At 44.7% G+C, this 17,788-nt stretch overlaps 1 protein-coding gene across 3 annotated transcripts in view; it reads right to left on the reverse strand.

Moving 5' to 3' along the window:
* Positions 1-8,107: 8,107 nt before the first annotated feature.
* Positions 8,108-17,788, reverse strand: part of LOC126533111 (zinc finger FYVE domain-containing protein 1-like) — a 67,562-nt gene continuing 57,881 nt past the window's right edge. For 2 of the 3 annotated variants that reach the window (XM_050180379.2, XM_050180377.2), the window contains 2 exons: positions 16,260-16,385; positions 8,108-14,300 (listed from right to left, as the gene is read on the reverse strand). In XM_050180379.2, the coding sequence (XP_050036336.1) occupies positions 14,059-14,300; positions 16,260-16,385 (368 nt within the window). In that variant the 3' untranslated portion in view covers positions 8,108-14,058. The remainder of the gene's footprint in view (positions 14,301-16,259; positions 16,386-17,788) is intronic. The other variant, XM_050180378.2, reaches the window with a different exon arrangement.

Below are 17,788 nucleotides of genomic sequence, written 5' to 3' on the forward strand. Positions count from 1 at the left end.
TTTCGACATGCCGCGAAACGGCGGGTCTCCTGCAATCTTTGTTGACTGCATGCCGCTAAACAAGTAGTTATGCCTGCGTTGTAGTAGCGGCCATCTGTCCCTTTTAGTAACTGGTAATAACTGATGCAATGCATATGAGCTCGCACGTACGTGCGAATCGCGCTGCAGCGCGAGCTCGTGAGCTGCTCGCTTGATGTAGCTTTTAATGACAACACTCGAAAATCGATCTGCTGTAATCAATACTATCTTGCTGCGCTGCCTCAACATGCTGGCTTGAGGACAAGTATGAGCACATTTATCTCTCTAACCTGTGCTGCTCGTAGTGGGGTAGTGAATTGTCACCGAATCAGCCCAGCCATTTGTGGTCATTTGCACACATGCACCTGGGCACTTCACCACTTCGCACCGGTCGAATTGTTAATTGTCGCTGTGGCCGGGTTTCGAATCATGAATCACCAGCCATGTCTGCTGCTATGTCGGTTTGCCGTCGGGACTGTAGGTGCAAAAGACCGAATTTTAGAACGCAGATCTATAATTAAGCAAGCTTGAAGACAGGTGAAGCAGTCAGCATGGCGCGAAGTTTCGCTTACCCAGCGCGACGAACTGCAGTTATACAGCGCGCCCGACGCTCCGCTTCGTGAGGCCTTGAAGGGAAACGATAAAATCGGATGTTGGGATTCAGGCCTTCTTGTTCATGGCAGCCCACGACGCAGCAGTATCGACGGTGACGCTTTTTCGATGCTGAGCTAGGTCCCTCCGGATCGGCGTCGCCGATTCCTTCTGCTTCCAGCATTACGTCGCACGGCACACGCAGAGTCCGTTTTCGTTAAACTATAGGCTGCGACCAGCCCGCAGCGTGGTCGACGTGGTCTGTGAGAAGTGACGAGCCTTTTCGCACTCGCAACAGGGCAGAAGAAAGTGCGAATCAACGCAAAACTCGGCCTAGAAACGTGCTTCGCCACAGCCAGGGCTCAATACGACCCAAGCTGGTACGACCCAGATGTCGTTTCCCGCGCCGCCACCAGGCGCCGCTACTATACCTCAAATTCCAGCGCAAGACGCCCATAGGGAGGGTGGGTGGTGCGGAGAGTGCATGAAGCGCGCTATTTCGCTTCTACTCCGGCCGCGGATGCTCAGTAGAGCGTGACGGGTGCGTCTTGGGTATGGTGGCTAGATCTTGGGGGTATCCTGCGGTGGGTTCGAAGGCTAGCCAACCAAGGCTAGCCAAGGCTAGGGTGTCTACCAACCGGGAAAACTGGGAATTCTCAGGGATATTGAATAGTCTGGAAATATTCAGGATAAACTCAGGGAGTTTATGCTTCTGTCAGGGACAACTAATTTAATTAAAGGGAACGAAAGTCGCGGTAATGCTTGCTCGAGTAACAGAGAGGGATTGTGACGCATCGTCTTTGACGCCGTGTCGTCTGATGGAGGAGTTGCCAGTGTATATACAGTCAACGACCGACTTTCCAGACGCCCGATCATTCGCACGGCTTCGCGGCACCACCAGGCATCCCATACAGTCGGCGTATAAGAACGTCTGAGCTTTCAGAGGCAAGAACCCTTCACCGTCCGATTTGCCGTACTTTTTGCCGTGACCGCAGGTCCGGAACGACATTAAGCAAAGCCACCACTGCCGCAGTTTTGATTACCTCGCCGCCTCGAACGGCGCTCTCGCAGGCAGATTCGCTGGCAGCCCACCACGGCAAGCGCTAGGCCTAGCTGCTTCGACGTTCGCTATTAAGCTCTTTGCCGTTCGGCGCCGTGTTTTTCATTGAAGGAATTCGCCGCTGTCAGCAATGGCACCGATTCCGCCTTTGTGGTCCTCGCAATTGGCTTCGAACCTCGGAAAGCACGGTGCCTTGCACAATACCGGTTCCCGAAAGTCAGCTTCGCCTCAATATAGTGATGTTACGCTGTGAAGCATAACAAGCGTGGGAAGGGGCAATTGCCACGGGACCTAGTATGTATTAATTATACACGCGCGTACCCGCCATCTCCTGTCACAGTACGAGCACCGATATGCCTAATAAGTGCACTGGCAGGCCTCTTCAGATGTGCCTGTAGCGATTTGAGCCCTTAAGGGTAGTAAAATACATGCATTCATTTTTTCGAACTGCCCGATTTTTCGGACATTTTCGCGGCCCCTAGAGAGTACGAAAAATCGGACGTTGACTGTACAACTGACCAAGAGGATGATTCAAATGGTCTGTAGGGCGAACGCGCGGCGGAACGAGGACGAGAACAAAGTACCGTCGCATTGAGGAATGATAGGGAAAGGAACTGTGAAGGAGCTTGAGCTCAAAAAGCAAAAGTATTGGCTGACGCCAAGATGCAGGTGACCCTTATCCAAACCGAATTTCTTAAACCAGTGAAATGCAACAATGAGGCGTTGTGCGAGCTGAATGTCAGGACAGTTGAAGTTGACTTACCAGCTGTTGAGAGAGCATCTCACTTGTGAGAAAGTTCAGGCCTCATACCAATGAGCTTGCTATCAGTTGACAGAAATAGCTCATATCCCCTTCAGTCACAGAATCCACATTTGTGGACGGGACCTATTTCGTGTGTGTTAGAGACATGCACCGATGCGTACACAAGTAATTATGAATATTTTAATTATTAATGAGGTAATTATGCGAAATTAATGGCGAACGGGGCCCGATAAAGCTATCACATTCCACTTTTAAAGACGAAGTTTAAGCGTTCCAAGTTCTGATTTTGTATGTTTTATGTCCGTTTTTGATTTTTATTAAACGTAACGTGCCATTAAAATTGTAAGGCACTGTAAGGAAGAGGAGATACTTTATTACAAGCAATTTAGAATGTACTCTTCACATTAATAACGGGAAAATGAGACATCCACCCGTTCGTAGCAATTGCTACACCTTACGGGTTTCTGCATAACTATTTCGTGTACTCTTCACGCTATTCACTTTCCCTTTTCCTTCTTCCTCTTTTGGAGTCTCCTGCATGCCAAGGTTGCGTCTTTTGCCGGACTTGTTCAGCTCGTGCCCGGTGCTCCGCGACGACTTCGGGGTCGCTCGACTCGCGCTCGGCCTCTCGATCACGAGAGGAACCCGGTACGTCCATAGCGCACACAGAACCTGCAGCAACTGCCAGAGGGGGTCAACCCAGTGCGCCTCTGCCTACCCTCCTTTGCGACGCTTCGCCTCCCGTCTACTTCCCCGCTTCGCTCAATGCCATCTAAGCTTTCCTCTAGGTGGAGTTGCTTTGCCGTACGCTTAAAGGATAGACGAATACCATACAGTTGGCAACAAAGTAGAATGAATTGAATTTATAAAGGTAAGGGTGAAAAAGATAAGAGTTCACTCATATAGACCGTTGACGATTACATCTGTAATATACAGCTTAGCAATGCATGTGATTAAATCAAAGCTGCAAGCATGGGCAGAGAATAATGGCATATTGAGAGACTTCAGAATGGCTTTAGAATAGGCAGGCGTCCGGATGACTTACTTTTCTGTACCCAGTGCACTAAAATATCCAAAGAAAGGAAACCGCTATATGTTGCTTTCTTTTTTTTAGACATTACCGGATAGTATGACAACGAAAACCGCAACATTTAGTGGGATATTCTGGAAGAGGAAGGCAGAGGCAACGACTGTATAGAGCTTTTGGGGACCTTTACCTAGAAAATACATTCTGTCTTGAATGGAAAGGGATGAAGAGAGAGGAGAAAGTTGATAACAAGATACTGAGACAGGGGTGCCCTCTATTCCCACTGTTATGATGTACATGATAAGGGCGCTAGAGGTATGCAATATTGGGTTTAATATCTCATACAAAAGAGGCGGGTGCAATAGTAGAGCAGCAGCTTCCAGGTTTGCTTTATGCGGACATTGTGCTGCTAGCTAATAAGCACAGTGATGTACAATGTCTGGCTAATATTTACGGACAGGAAGGCGAGAATTTAGATCCGAAATTTAGTATTAAAAATCAGGTGTTAAGGTATTAAATGAAAACAGTGGACAGACAGTGCCAATACAGGGCCAGGAAATACCTCGGGTGAAAGAATTTATATACCTTGGTATATAGATAAATGAAGGCAATAGATACATGGAAACACAGGAAAAAGAAATAACAGCAAAGGGGAAGAGAAATGCAGCTATAATGAAACAGAGCGCTATGGGAATACAATAGGTAAGAGTAGCTCCGGGGTATGTGGAACGGTGTAATGGTTCCAGGACTTACTTTTAAAAATGCGGTTGTTTGCTTGAAGTCAGGGGTACAATCAGGACTCTATGGCAACCAAAGGTCATTGGGACACCTCGCGTTGGGCGCTCACGGGAAGACGACAAATGAAGCTGCGCAGGGAGAAATGGGCTGGACAAGTTTCGAAATGAGGGAACCTTCGAGTAAAATTGATTATGAAGAACGACTGAGGAATATGGAAGAAAGCAAATGGGCTGGGAGAATGTTCAGATATTCGTACAGGAAAGACATTGATTCAGAGTGGAGGAAAAGAACTAGAAAGCTTACCAGCAAGTATGAGACCAGTATGGTGAGCAACATGGCAAAAAAGAATGTCCAGCGCAGTCAGAGAAGCTGAGAAAATCGTATAGGTGGTGGCAGTGGAACGTAAACTTGCTATGAGTAACTACGCAAGAGGAAAAAACGAAATCTGGAAAGAAACAATTTACAACTCAAAGGGAAGTTCTTTTTGGGGCAAAATCAGGATGCCTTAGAATAAGCACTTATAAAGCGATATACAACAGGAAAGAAGAACCATGTGCTTGCTGCGGTAAAGCTAGGGAAACAATGGAACATGTTTTATTAAAATGTGAAGACATCTGCCCAGCAGTCGACTTAGGCTCCTCTGGGCTCCTTGAAGCCCTTGGGTTCAGCGAGAACAGGTGGGAAAGTAAACAAGTCCACAGTAGAGATTAGTACGAGACAATTAGAAGTATGGTGGAAGTAGTGAGGCAAACAGAAACAATGTTCCCAATAGGGGTTCAGAAAGTTTGGGGATGACAATTTTTGGTTTCTTTTTTTCTAGAATAGGTAGGACATTACGCAGAATAGCAAAAGCTTGGTGGTGCAACCCACTGCCCCGTTTCAAAGGGAATGCCCACAGCACGCACGCACGCACCGACCCGACCCGACCCGACCCGACCCGACCCGACCCGACCCGACCCGACCCGACCAACCAACCAACCAACCAACCAACCAACCAACCAACCAACGCGCGCTAACTCTAATTCCCTGGCGAACGATGCTCTTCTCCGCCTCCAGGCACCTTCCTCTTTCGGCGCTCGCTTCCTCTTCGCAGAAACGCTCATAACCTCGCCGATTGCTCAGACGAGGCATGTATGCTTGCACGAAATGAACTTGGCAAGGCAGCTTGCAGCACTTGAGTTTTGACACTGCCAGTGTCGGATACATTGCACACGCCATATTTGCCACAGCCGCCCTCACCAATGTGCTCCACAGCAGAAAAATACAAGTTCACGATGGCATTGCTAGATCCCGGCGCGGGTGCCGACGAGAGCGGCAAGAATAGACAAATGGCCTCGTCTAATGTATGCAACATTGCCGCTTGAAGAAATATAAATATGGCATGCATGCTCCTGTCTCATTGGCTTGGCTTTTTCATTCATAACTTGGACCATATGCAAAAATGAAGCACCTTGCCCATGTCTGCAGTTTGGAGTCCCAGTCGTGCTACGATAATCACAGAAAAACCTTTTTCCCGATTTTACAGCCTTCCTGCACTTACTGGGCAAAGTAGACAACCACAAACACAACCACCCGACACCGAACAGTGCTAATGTACTCACATGCTTAGAACTGCGAGACTTGACACACCAGGGGGAGAATGGGGGGTAGTCTCTAAGAGTCCACCTAGTGGACATGTCCATTTTGTCCGCTGCTGAAGTGCTGATTGGCTGGGCTGGTGTACGGGTCGGAAGGAGGCAGGCACTCCAGCCAATCAGCACCGCAGCAGCAGACAAAATGGGCATGTCCACTGGGTGGACTAGGAAGGCGCCGCCTATGAAGAATCTTGAAAAGTAAGTCAACCCGCCATAGGATGACATACGGACGTTGAGAGCAAACTCCCAGCTGTCTACTCTCCAACTCGTTTTATATGTAAACTTGCCAGACAGGTCTGATCAGAAGTGTTTCAGGAGGTATGCGACACCTTTTAAAGGGCAACTCCGGTGATTTTTCGATGTCAACGGACGTTGATGAAATTCGCTGGGTACGTTCCTCTGAACACTTCCATCATGTCCTTAAAAAAGCAGGTTTGATAGCTGCAGATTCTTTAAAAATTGTCTCGTATACCCTACCTTGCTTCCTCCTCAGTTACAGGCCACATTGTGCATGCCGGGATCATGCAGATGACAGCGACGAGAGCATTGAGGATTCGATGATCGTGGGCTGGTGCATGGCGTGAGAAGTTGCCATCACGAGAAGTTGCGTTCGCTGCACACAAGTAAGAGATGGGAGGAAAGTGGTATTGCGTTGTTGACTGCACGAACTTCAGCCCTCGCAGTCTCCACACAGTTTGAGCTGATGCCGACTGCGTTCAGCCAAGGTTAACCCTATATGTCATAGTCGCATAGTTCATGCGTCTGCTACTGGTGGACTAATTAAGCTACAATTAAGCCATCAGGATGAAGCAAACTCCTCCTGTAGTTCAGTTTTGACTATACGGATGTGAAATAAACCATTCCTCATTTCGTACAGTGCATACACGAAAAGCGACGACACTGAGCAGTATTGACATTGGTACGTTGCCGTTTTCGACGGCAAGCTGCCCGCTGCACTCACCAGCACTTCTCTAAATTAAAGGCGACTATGAACAAGGGTGTACTTTTACATACTGTCATGCAGATTCATTGTTTAGCTTCCGAGGCGCACTGCTTGTCTCGTATCTCAAGTTGGCAGCAAGCGTAGGCCCTTCTACACAGCAGTGCAAACAACCGCCTTGTTGCAGCAGCCCACAGTGTCTGTACTGGCATCGGCGTTTCCGCGAGAAAACTATGCGTTCTGTAAATGAACGATCATACGCGTAAAGTCATCATATATGTTCACTTCACAGAACATATTGTGTGCATGAGGAGACGAAGAATGATGCGTAGGCTATGCAACAACGCTCCCGTACTACGGTCTCCGGCTCGCTGTTTGCAAAGGTGTGTGGTCGCTCATATCAGCGCCATTCAGTAATGCAATGGTGCTTACATGCACAAAATCTGCCTGTTTTGATATGCTTTGACATTAATTGATGTCAGCGATGAGCAGCTAGCATTATATCTCAAGCGAACAATGAGTGGTCATTGTACCTGCCAATGTAAACAAATTTACCGTTCGGTGCTTTCGACTGTCAGCGGCGTTCTTGTGAAATACAAATGCGGAAGGTCGTGCTCCACATCTCACAGTGAGCATGTGAATCGCTTCCCTGAGAAGGGGTAAAACACCTAAAGTAGCAAGCAGCACATAAAAAAATCAGTGGTTAAGGCTACCCGGCCTTGGTCTTAATGTTGCAGCATGATATGTAGCGCATGGGCGCTGGCACTCGTGGTGGCGGGTCGAATGCAAACGGCAATTCGTGGCTATTGAATTCATCAGAATCATAACTGGCAATATTTGACAGAGCCGAAGAGCTGGTGCAGCTGACCCGAAGGTCCAGCGCTGTCACGGTTCAGCCTAGCGTCTGCTCTTCGCTGCCAGCGGGCGAGACCAGCATGCCTTGCGCGCCTTTTTCGGTGGGGACACTCGTGGCGTCACATGAAGAGGTTCGGTCGGCTGCTTGGTCAGGCTCCGGCTTAGTTTTGTGGTTTTTGGCTCATTTAAAAGTATTTTCGAATTTGCATAGCAATGCTAGTATCAGACGCGCGACAGCTGGCATGTCTCGGGAACCTAAATATTCCATTAGCTTGACATTGTCAAAAAATCGCTGGAGTCGCACTTTAAGCACCATTAGGTTCCTCGGGATTTCTGCTATTGAAGCACTATCTTGGCATGCACACTGCGTCTGAAGGGAATGAGTAAGCATGCTGTTCTTCCAGGTCTCAACAAGCACCCAGAAGTCCATGCTGAAGACGTTTGTATGCCTAGGCATACAGAAATTGATAGAAACAAAACATTTTGTGGTGGCACTCTGCCTTGGCGTTTTAATAGGATGACAATAAGATGTGGTTCATCTTTCTGGAGAGTCGACAATCAGCACAACGTTAAAGCACAAATTAAAATCTTCTCAGCCCTTAGATGAGGTGCAGCAGGCATCACTATAACATTTATGAAAAATGTGTACTAAAAAGTATGTGTGCATGATACTATTCAATGAGGATGCCCATGGCCTTTAAAAAAAAAAGGGGGGGGAAGCATACATGCTTGTAACATATGATGTACACATATACAACATAACACTATTTCCACTTACAATCAAAACACCAATATTGGGCAGCACTTAACTGCATAATGTCTTTAAAAAATATAGCATAGCTTCATTTATCAAAGCACCCAATGCTCATTATATTACAACTTAGATAAAATCTTGCTGGCAATCTAGCAACTACAGGAGAATGTCAGTAAGCAGCAACACAACCTAGTAGCAGGGAAAAAGTAATATGAACATTGTTTTCACGCAAACAAGGCTGCTGCTGCGACAAAATTGAGAAGACATAAAACATATTAATGAGGTTCTGCAGTTTCTGACAATGCCTGTTCTAGTAATACCTATACTTCATTTTACAGTTAATATGCAACACTGTGGAAGCTAGAGCAACCTTGTGCATGGCTCACATTTGTGAAAAAGCAGTGTCAGATGCTACAGAAAAAAAAAAGGCTAAGCATTAATAATAATATGCCATCTGCTAAAGAAATACCTAAACAACCAAGTTTTACGGCGCCTATTTTCTATCTGTCTCTCTCTCTTTTTTTCTAGTGCAGTGGAATGCATGCGAGTCAGTGTCCAATGCTACAAGGGCAAAGTGGAACATTTATCAGAATTTTCTGTAGTTGCGATCATCTTTATGCAGTCCAATGCTGGAAACGGTGACAGGCGAGTGTGATTACGATTGTACGCCAGCATTGGTGGGAAGCAGACAAGTGCAGCCCTACAGAAAGAAATTAATCTTATCAAATAAATGTTGATGCATAAATAGCCAGATGGTTTTGTGGTTTCCTGTCGAATTGCTTCAGTCATGCACAAGTCACGTTCTATTGAGCCAAACCTTATTTTCAGAAACAACACATCAGTTTTACATAGGATGCGCAGTAGTCTGCGATAACGTGGTAGATCTGCAAATGCTAGTATCGGTTTCACCGTAGAGCATTGCCACATACCATTTTTCGCGACTTTCAGTGCCGATTTTAAACAGTAATATTTTCTATAAGTCATGACCAACACATTTGGTTCAATTACTGTAAATAGTGCGTTTTATTCCACCAAGATCTCATGACATGTTCTGAGAAAATTAGTATTTTATTATTATTTACTCTGAGCAGTTAGTCCTTTAACATAATACCATAGATTAGATTAGGAATATGATAAGGAGTTCTTGTGTAGATGGAGCCTAAGTGTGTTAAAATGTATTCCATGATCTTTTCACAGAAGCATTTCATAACTGCTGTCCTGCACAGCAGGGAGGGCTCAACAGGTGTTCCTGTTGCTCTTGAGGAAGATGACATCTACGCTATCAGGTTAGAAAAGAAATAATAGTTCTGCTTGATGTGTTGTACACATTAACATGCAATTGACATAGAAAAGCCAGCTCGAAATGAGGCAAGAGCATGAGCACAGTTGATTGCAATCAGAAGACAAAAAGTTGCAATGGCCAACATAACAACAGGAAACGAGATGACATTGACAGACTTCGTGTGACGAGGAATGCCAGGAGCGCGTGCGACTGCGAGGAAGTGAGAATTCAATGCTGTTGGCATGCAGGAAAGGCTGTTCACAGACTGCCTGTCAGCTGCCTGTGCTTCTCAATGGGCCATCTCACTAATCTCCATTACAATGTTCAAAGGACATGGCAGAAAGTTCGCTTGGAAGAAATTTTTAAGTTGCTGTCCAATAAAAGAGCTAAATTGACAAACTTCATGCCCTTTTGATTCAGTGTTGGGTTTCTAAACTACTTGACCATGAAATTCGTGGAATAATATATTTAGATGACCGAAATTCTTGTGCTGCTTTCACAGCACGGCACATTAAGCACAAAGTGAAGTAAAATAATTGAAAATGCATGACCACCTGATGATTGGGTAATTGAGAATGTCTGTAAAGAGAAAGAGAAAAAAAAAAAGTGGTTGGGTTGTGCCATTACCAAGCATGAAACTGTAGTGCATACCATACATGGCACTATGTTTGTACACTTAAACATGTGCCAGGAAGCCCTGCCAATTGACACACACGAACAGAGAAAAAAATGTGAAGCCTAAGTTTACGTTGTTCACGACAAATTTGCGACCAAAATACACAAGCACGATTTGCTATTTTATAGGCCAGCGATGAGAAATTAGTTTTCGTTTGTTGGACAGCGAGGGTGTTTTAGCCTAGTGTTGCTGTTATACCATTACCATTTGCTATGACTGCACATGTAGGGAGGTTACAGAGCCGTCTGTATTTGTCGCTACTCTCCAGCAAGCTTACCAGGACAGAGTGTAGGTAACTCAGCAACAAAAGGGAAAAAATCTGGCACAACTCCAGCCAAGATATGCTGTGGCGCGATCTAGCGGAAATCGGAACACTTTCGTGGCTCAATTACATTTTTCTTAGGACTACTAGCATCATAGCAAACAGCTGATCTTAATAATGACAAAACTATGCTAACACTGTCATCACAGCACGAGATGAGACTAAGCTAGGGTTGTTTGCACCAATTACTTCTTTTTTTGTCATGAAGAAGAGCAAGTAGCGAGGGTGAATTAGGATTGAAGCAAGTAGCCTGATTGATGCCACACATGTCATGGTAACCGGCAGCAACTGCCATGGTAAACTCCCTACATGTATGCAGTCGCGGCAGACAACATTATTAAGATGATAACGCTATGTTATAACATTCTATTGTCATTAATTCATCCTCCTGTAATGTGACCATACATGCATCTATGATTGGCTGGGTTTAAAGTCTCAAAGCAAACTAGGGGCCACGAGGGACCTGTACTTTGGTGATGAGATTTGGATTCATTTTGACTACCTGGGCTTCTTTAACATGCACTCAATGCTCACTACAAGTTTCCATTGAAATGTGGCTGAGGTGTCAAGGAAATCAACCTGCAAACTTGCGCCATGTATCAAAAGGCTGTAAGCCACTGTAGCGGGCTTATAGAAGCGTATTTGCGTTGGTCTAGTTGCAGACAAGCCAAGCATATTTGGTCGTCTGCAATTTCCGAACATCAGCACGCGTTCCTGTGCCCTCATCAAATGATTTCAGGTTGTTGCACTTTTCCTGTCCTCAAACGTGTCTGCAGCATACTGCTTAGAACAGACTGCATTCATTTTGAGACCCATTTCCTGCCAGTGTTGGCACTGCCTAGACACTACTAAACACCTATGCTGTCTCAATGACATGCCTATGCCGGCTGTCAAACTATGGAAGTACTGGCAACAATGTAATCGCCCTCCAATTTTGAGAGATTGATAGGCTATTTGAGCTCCAGTGAATATAAGTAAATGATGATGACTGACTGCCACTTGACAGTGTAGCCGGCAAGCTCGATTCTGCATTAGTTATAGGCCAAGTTAACAAACATTTGGTACAGAAGCTTTTTCAGGTATGAAGAAAAGACCTACAAAAGGTTCTCTGAAACAGTAACCCACATAAACATGTTGGTGCATGAAACTGCCCTACACAGCTATTTCCTTTTGCATGTAAAAGCCACAAACAAATTTGCCAATGGCAGATCTTAAGCTCAGAAAGCAAGCACGAAAATTTGTTCTTCAGTATATGAGCAATTACTGTGTATACACAAGCTTGTGAATACATACAATAAACCAATTTGGTTGGTACGCAAGTGTGTAAAAGCCTTCTGTTGCTACACATGACTGCACTAGATGAGCAAAAACATGCACATCACATCAGGTGCTATCAAAACATCACAAAGTACTATCAAAACACATGGTACATATAGCAAAGAACATTGGAATGCACAACAAATTCAGTAACACATGTATCAAATATATAATGAAAGCCAGTATGGCATTTAGAAGCAAATGTAATACCTGCGCTGTAATATATTGTTAACGACTGTTCCGATTTCAAGAAGCTACTACTAAAACTACAAAAGAATGCAGAAAAATGTGTAAGAGCAAACAATGGGCACGAATTTTTGGCTCCTCAAGAAAGACTGAAGAGGTGAAGTAGATGTGTGCCTGACGCATCTCAATACTGATATGCCTACAGGGAAACCTCAAGTGAGCATTTGTGAGCTTAGTAATCTTCATTAGTTTGATTACTTTCTGATAAATTTTTGAAAAGTGACAAGAAATTTACACAATGAAGTACTCAAGAAGAAAAAAACTTTCAAACTTGATGGTCTCACATTAAAGTGCCCTTGACCAGGTTTGGCCATCGTATACAGACAAGCACAGCACACACTTCACCCGCTGACTATCACCTCTGCAATGTTTCACAGTACTGCATGCCCACAGAAACAGCTGACATTTTCAAGCCATACACCGTACATCCTCCCTCTCAAGGAAGTACCACAGCCAGCCAGAGTCGAGGTAACTCGCAGAAATGCCGCGACGTAAATCGCAGTCCTAGCAACATCACTCACTATGACACGTCACTTGGGTAAATCATCCAATGCGGAATGCACAACTCCGCCACCGGAAATGCACCGTTCAGGGGGAAAAAAGGGGGAGGGTTCATTTGCTTCACTGCAGGTTCACATGCCATGTGAACCTGATGCGGTCCCTTGGCTCTAGTACGAGAGAAGGCGGGGAAGAAACGTTGCTTGCAGTCGCTACTCAAGGCAGAAGGAGAGAGTATCTGTTGACAGTCGCGCTTGACTCCTGGTGGTATGGTAACTGGGCATTTTATTTCTTATCTCCTTCAATAATAAATGGTTCTGAAAAATTGTTTCAGCAATTTCATATGACGTTTTACAACTTCTAGTGTATAACTAAAATTTTCAATAGGGTCTGATGTACAATCGATCATCGTTTGGAGATGAATCTATAGTAGCAAGCGTCCCTGAACTCATGGTTGCATGAGAAAACTGCATTGTGCTAAATATGTTCTCAGTAGTGTTACATTTCTAAAAGATCTGTGTGTGCATCATATTCTCTTAATAAATCATGTGACGAAAAGATGCTGCTATGAGCACACCAAGAAAAGAAGTAACACTGTAACTGAATTCAGGACATAAACGTCGTTCAACCCACCTCCATAAAATAGTGCCTCCATTTCTCGTGAACACTGCTAATCACAGTCACTTCCGACTACAAATCGAGTCATTATATTAAAATCCTGCTAAATATGCACCACGACCACACTTCGGACAACTTCCAATAGCTGTATGCATATACGAATAACTCTCCAGAATGAAATAAAATGGACAGCAGCAGCTTAGAAATAAAAATCGGAATGCAGCTCTGCCTATCCATGTCACGGTTGCATACCATGGCACAAAAGACTCAGCATTTCATGCGCAGGGCAGGACACTGTCATCATGTTTATAAAAGCTCATATTTGAGTAAGACTTCTGTACAATATCCAAAGATCACTTGAATATAATGCATTCTTCTATTGCACCCAAGCCTAACCATGATCACTTAGTCTCTCCACTGTACACTAGAACAAAGTTTATGCTTTTGCTATGATGCCAGTTTGGGGCTAACACCCATCTATCCACAATCGCAACCAGCCTGCATGAGAACAAATTTATACAGTATCACACCTTGCGAGCAATTCATGACCATGTAAACCACTGAAGCCCACAAGTCTGTGATGGTCACTTCTTCAGGACACAACTAGAACTAAGCTCAAACATTACACTGCACTACACTTGCACAGCACCATGGTGTCCCTTAGAATACAGTGTCATCACCTTTTTATGGTCCTGTGCACTACACTGGTGCGGTACTTATCACAGCTCCAGTCGTTCATCGCACTCCTTACACACACGGACTGCACTTTCCCAGCCACGGGAGATGACAGGCCGGCGAGCCATTGAGCAGTCGTTGCAGACGCCCCGTCCGCAACTACGGCAATGATGGATCGTATTGCGTGGACCAAATTTTTCACTGCAGATGGCGCACTCGGTCAGCTCATGGTCTGGCTCCCAGTAGGTAGGTCGGGCCGTGTCCTTTATCAAACCTAGAACAGATCCTTGATCGAGCAAAGTTTTGTTTGGTTTCTTTCATCTAGCTGCCTCCTTTGTCAACACAGCTTAATGCAAACACACACAACTGTAACCAGTGTAGCCAGATTTTGCTTGAAAAATAGTCCATCGAAACATTCCTTTCTTAGTATATTAACCTTAATGACAGTGATGCTTCCAATACCAAAGAAAATCACTTAAGATGCATAATGATTATGGTTTCACTTTAAACTTGACGTAAAGTGATTATTGAAGGCCCTTCTAAAAATGCTCCATGTTTTACAAGAAACTGTCTTCATTAAGAATTTCGTTATATCTAAAAGGCAATAGCATTGCTCTTTTTTCTGCTTTGAAACCTGACTACTGTCTGCTAATTTTGAAGAAACGTCTAAAAACAGCAACACTGCACAAGCACAGAAAACACTGTTCTTGGCGTGCATGCAGTGTTTGTCTATGCTTTATTGACCGCGTGTGCAATACACAAACGAATAGGCTTAAGTTTTACAAAATCATCTGCCATTATCAAGGTGTCAACCGAACCAACTTTATGCCTGAATGTTTCATGATCTCATTGTCCAATCTAACCCTCTGTTGTCCCCGACTACATTTCCTTCACACCTTCACAACATGTCCTTCACAACACTGCTTTTTCCCATGTCTAATGTAATGGTACAAAGACTACTGCATTCTGTCAGATGCTTTTTTTTTGTTTCCAATAATATAATTAATCGATTGAGTCTATTTGAAGATCCATGTATTATGCAGATTTCAATTTGTTTGCAAACTTACCCATTCCTTGTAGGCACATGCTGTACTTATAGCTCTCCCTACTAGCCATATGTTATGAGGTTAAACATGTGTACTTTTTTTCCTTGAATGAATGAATGCTACTGAGCAAGAAGTAAAATTTAAGCACAATTTAAGCATGCACAAGGAAGGCATACGAGGTAGCAAAAGGTAAAGATAAAAAAGATCAGCACACATTGCCTGCTCTGGATGCAAGCTCATTTACTGCAATGGCAGTTATTGCCCCCAACTTTGCACAAGGTCAGTGTCTTTTTTCTTCTTTTTTGCACTAAGTCCCCAAATGATTTTCGATGACACGACAACGATGGTGGCAGCATGAAAGACCACATTTTGCTGTCCGACATGCAAGACGGTGAAAAACTCCACGTACAAAACAAAGACTCAAGAACTTGATCTTGAACTGTAGTGCGAACTGACACAGACAGAGACTAGAAGCAGACAGGATGAGCACTATTTCTCAACTGCCCATTCTACTTCTGTCTGTTTTTAGTCTCTGTCCATGTCACTTCATGCTACAATCCAAGATCATGTTACCGTACCAACTCGGCCAACTTTCTATCCTTTTGCACGACTCAAGGACTACCATGCTGATAGCCACACTGCAAGTAAATGCAATATCATGCACCAGTTACGGTGTGCCCATGCACTGCATGCTGTTTCAACTAAAACTGCACTGCACTGCCTGCTAAAGCTTTGAAGTGCAAAAACTTGCCCGATAGCTCAATGGTTAATGCGTCGGGCATGCAGCTGCAGATTGCTGCAAAAGCACAGCTTCAATTTCCGGTACAGGTACTCATGGACAAAGCTTCATTTTGAAACAGGAAGTTTTATTTTTGTATTTTTATAAAGCTTTATAGAAATTGAGGTCGGATAGGAGCTGGCCTGACAACCACGCAATGACACAATTGCAAAAACGTAACGGAAAGACAGATGGACAAAAAATAGACAGGATATGGACACAGCAAACTCTCTTGCAAGCGGTGGGCTGCTGTCATAGTAAACGAGTTGTCAGGGTCACCAAAAGACAAAGGCTGCACACAGTTTTGAGCAGAACATGCAGTGCTTGAGCAGAACGTAAGGCCAAGCAGTGCGAATGGATAAGCAATACTGCAAGGGGGCAAGTGTGCTAGCACTATTCCAAAGAACAAGGAGACACTCACCGAGGGGGTACTCCATGGCAGATGCAACAGCGCCAAGCGTGCTACGAATTGCCTCCCCCACTTTACGGGCTGTGAGTTCAGACTCACTTCCTTCTTCTGGAGATGCCGTGGCTGCTTGGTCACTTTCTGCAGAAAGTAGTACAGTTAAACCTCGACATGACAAACTTCAATATAACGAAATTCTCAATATGACGAAATTTGTTTATACATCATTCTAACATAACAAAATTTCACTGCCGTCACAAAGGAATACCGAGACAATAAATGGAAACTTCCGCAGGTGGTAAAATGGTTTAATTGCAAGCGCGTGCTTGTGAACGGACATCTTAAATTGCATGCAGCACGACCAAGAGTGACCTCTGAAGAGCAACAATCATGTTCTGTATAAAGTCTAAGTGCGATAGTGTGGGAGGGTGAGCAGAGAACACCGTTTAAGAAATCTTTGGCTGAGAAGACAGTGGCATGATGAGTGCTATTTTCTCTCGTGAGCAAGGAGAAAGGGAGGGAGTGAGCATGTGGTATTGAGATCAAGTGTGAGCATGATGGGGAGGTTGACATGGCATCGTGTGTGCTGTTTTCCAGGGCATTTAGTACTGGAGCTTGCATAATTTTGCGTTTCGGATATGCCTTGAAGCGAGAGGCAGATTAGGCAGTCGCTCCCCGCTGCTGGCACTTTTTGGTGATAGTGTCGCCCCACTGTGGCCAACTCTCTGTCGCGGGGGTTGGAGTGGACACGAAAGCATGGCTGGCTTCACCACTGATGTAATGAGATCATCGACATGGCAGGAAACCGCATCTTTTGTCCGTGATTCTCAAATTCAAAAAATGAAGTTTTTTTCTCATTCAGATTTGCCTTTTCCAATTGCCCTATAATTTGGAAAATCTTGCGGCCCCATTCATGCAAATAAATCTATTGGCAACTGTACTTATCTGCATGAAAGGTGAATTTTCAATACAGTCGATGACCAATAATTCGGCCTTCACAAGGAACGTAAATGAGTTCGAGCTATCGAATGTCCGAAAAAATGAATGCATAAAAAAAATCACTTCATTTACGTTTTAAGGTCCCTTAAGGTCCCTTTTTAAGTGGTGGATGCATTGCTGCATGCACTTGCGCTTACACACAACCAAGTCCACCTGTATTTCTGCCAGTTTTTAGTTTTGCTGTATGCCGATGCAAGGACTGCAAGGGCTCAAGTCAGATCCGTATGTGGAAGGCTCCGGAGCACATGGCACATCATCGTCTGAGTCGCTGTGATGGGAGAACTTGCCCAATTATTTCGTCATCATTCAGCTTGGCACACGACGAAATCGTGTTGTAGACATCTGCAAATACTTTAAATCTAGTGGCGGCCGGAATCGGCACACTGCAGCCCAGCAGGTCATCAATGATGTCCGCATTTAAGCTCGTTGTGGTAGGCGGCAGGTTCAGCCTCTTCAGTTGCGGAGTCTGGCTTATTCGGGCTACAACTCGAGACTTGTATGGAGTCAGACTGCAAGGGCACCGTTGGTGCCATTTGATGCGACTT

Source organism: Dermacentor andersoni, chromosome 7, assembly GCF_023375885.2.
Source record: "Dermacentor andersoni chromosome 7, qqDerAnde1_hic_scaffold, whole genome shotgun sequence".
Taxonomy (NCBI): domain Eukaryota; kingdom Metazoa; phylum Arthropoda; class Arachnida; order Ixodida; family Ixodidae; genus Dermacentor; species Dermacentor andersoni.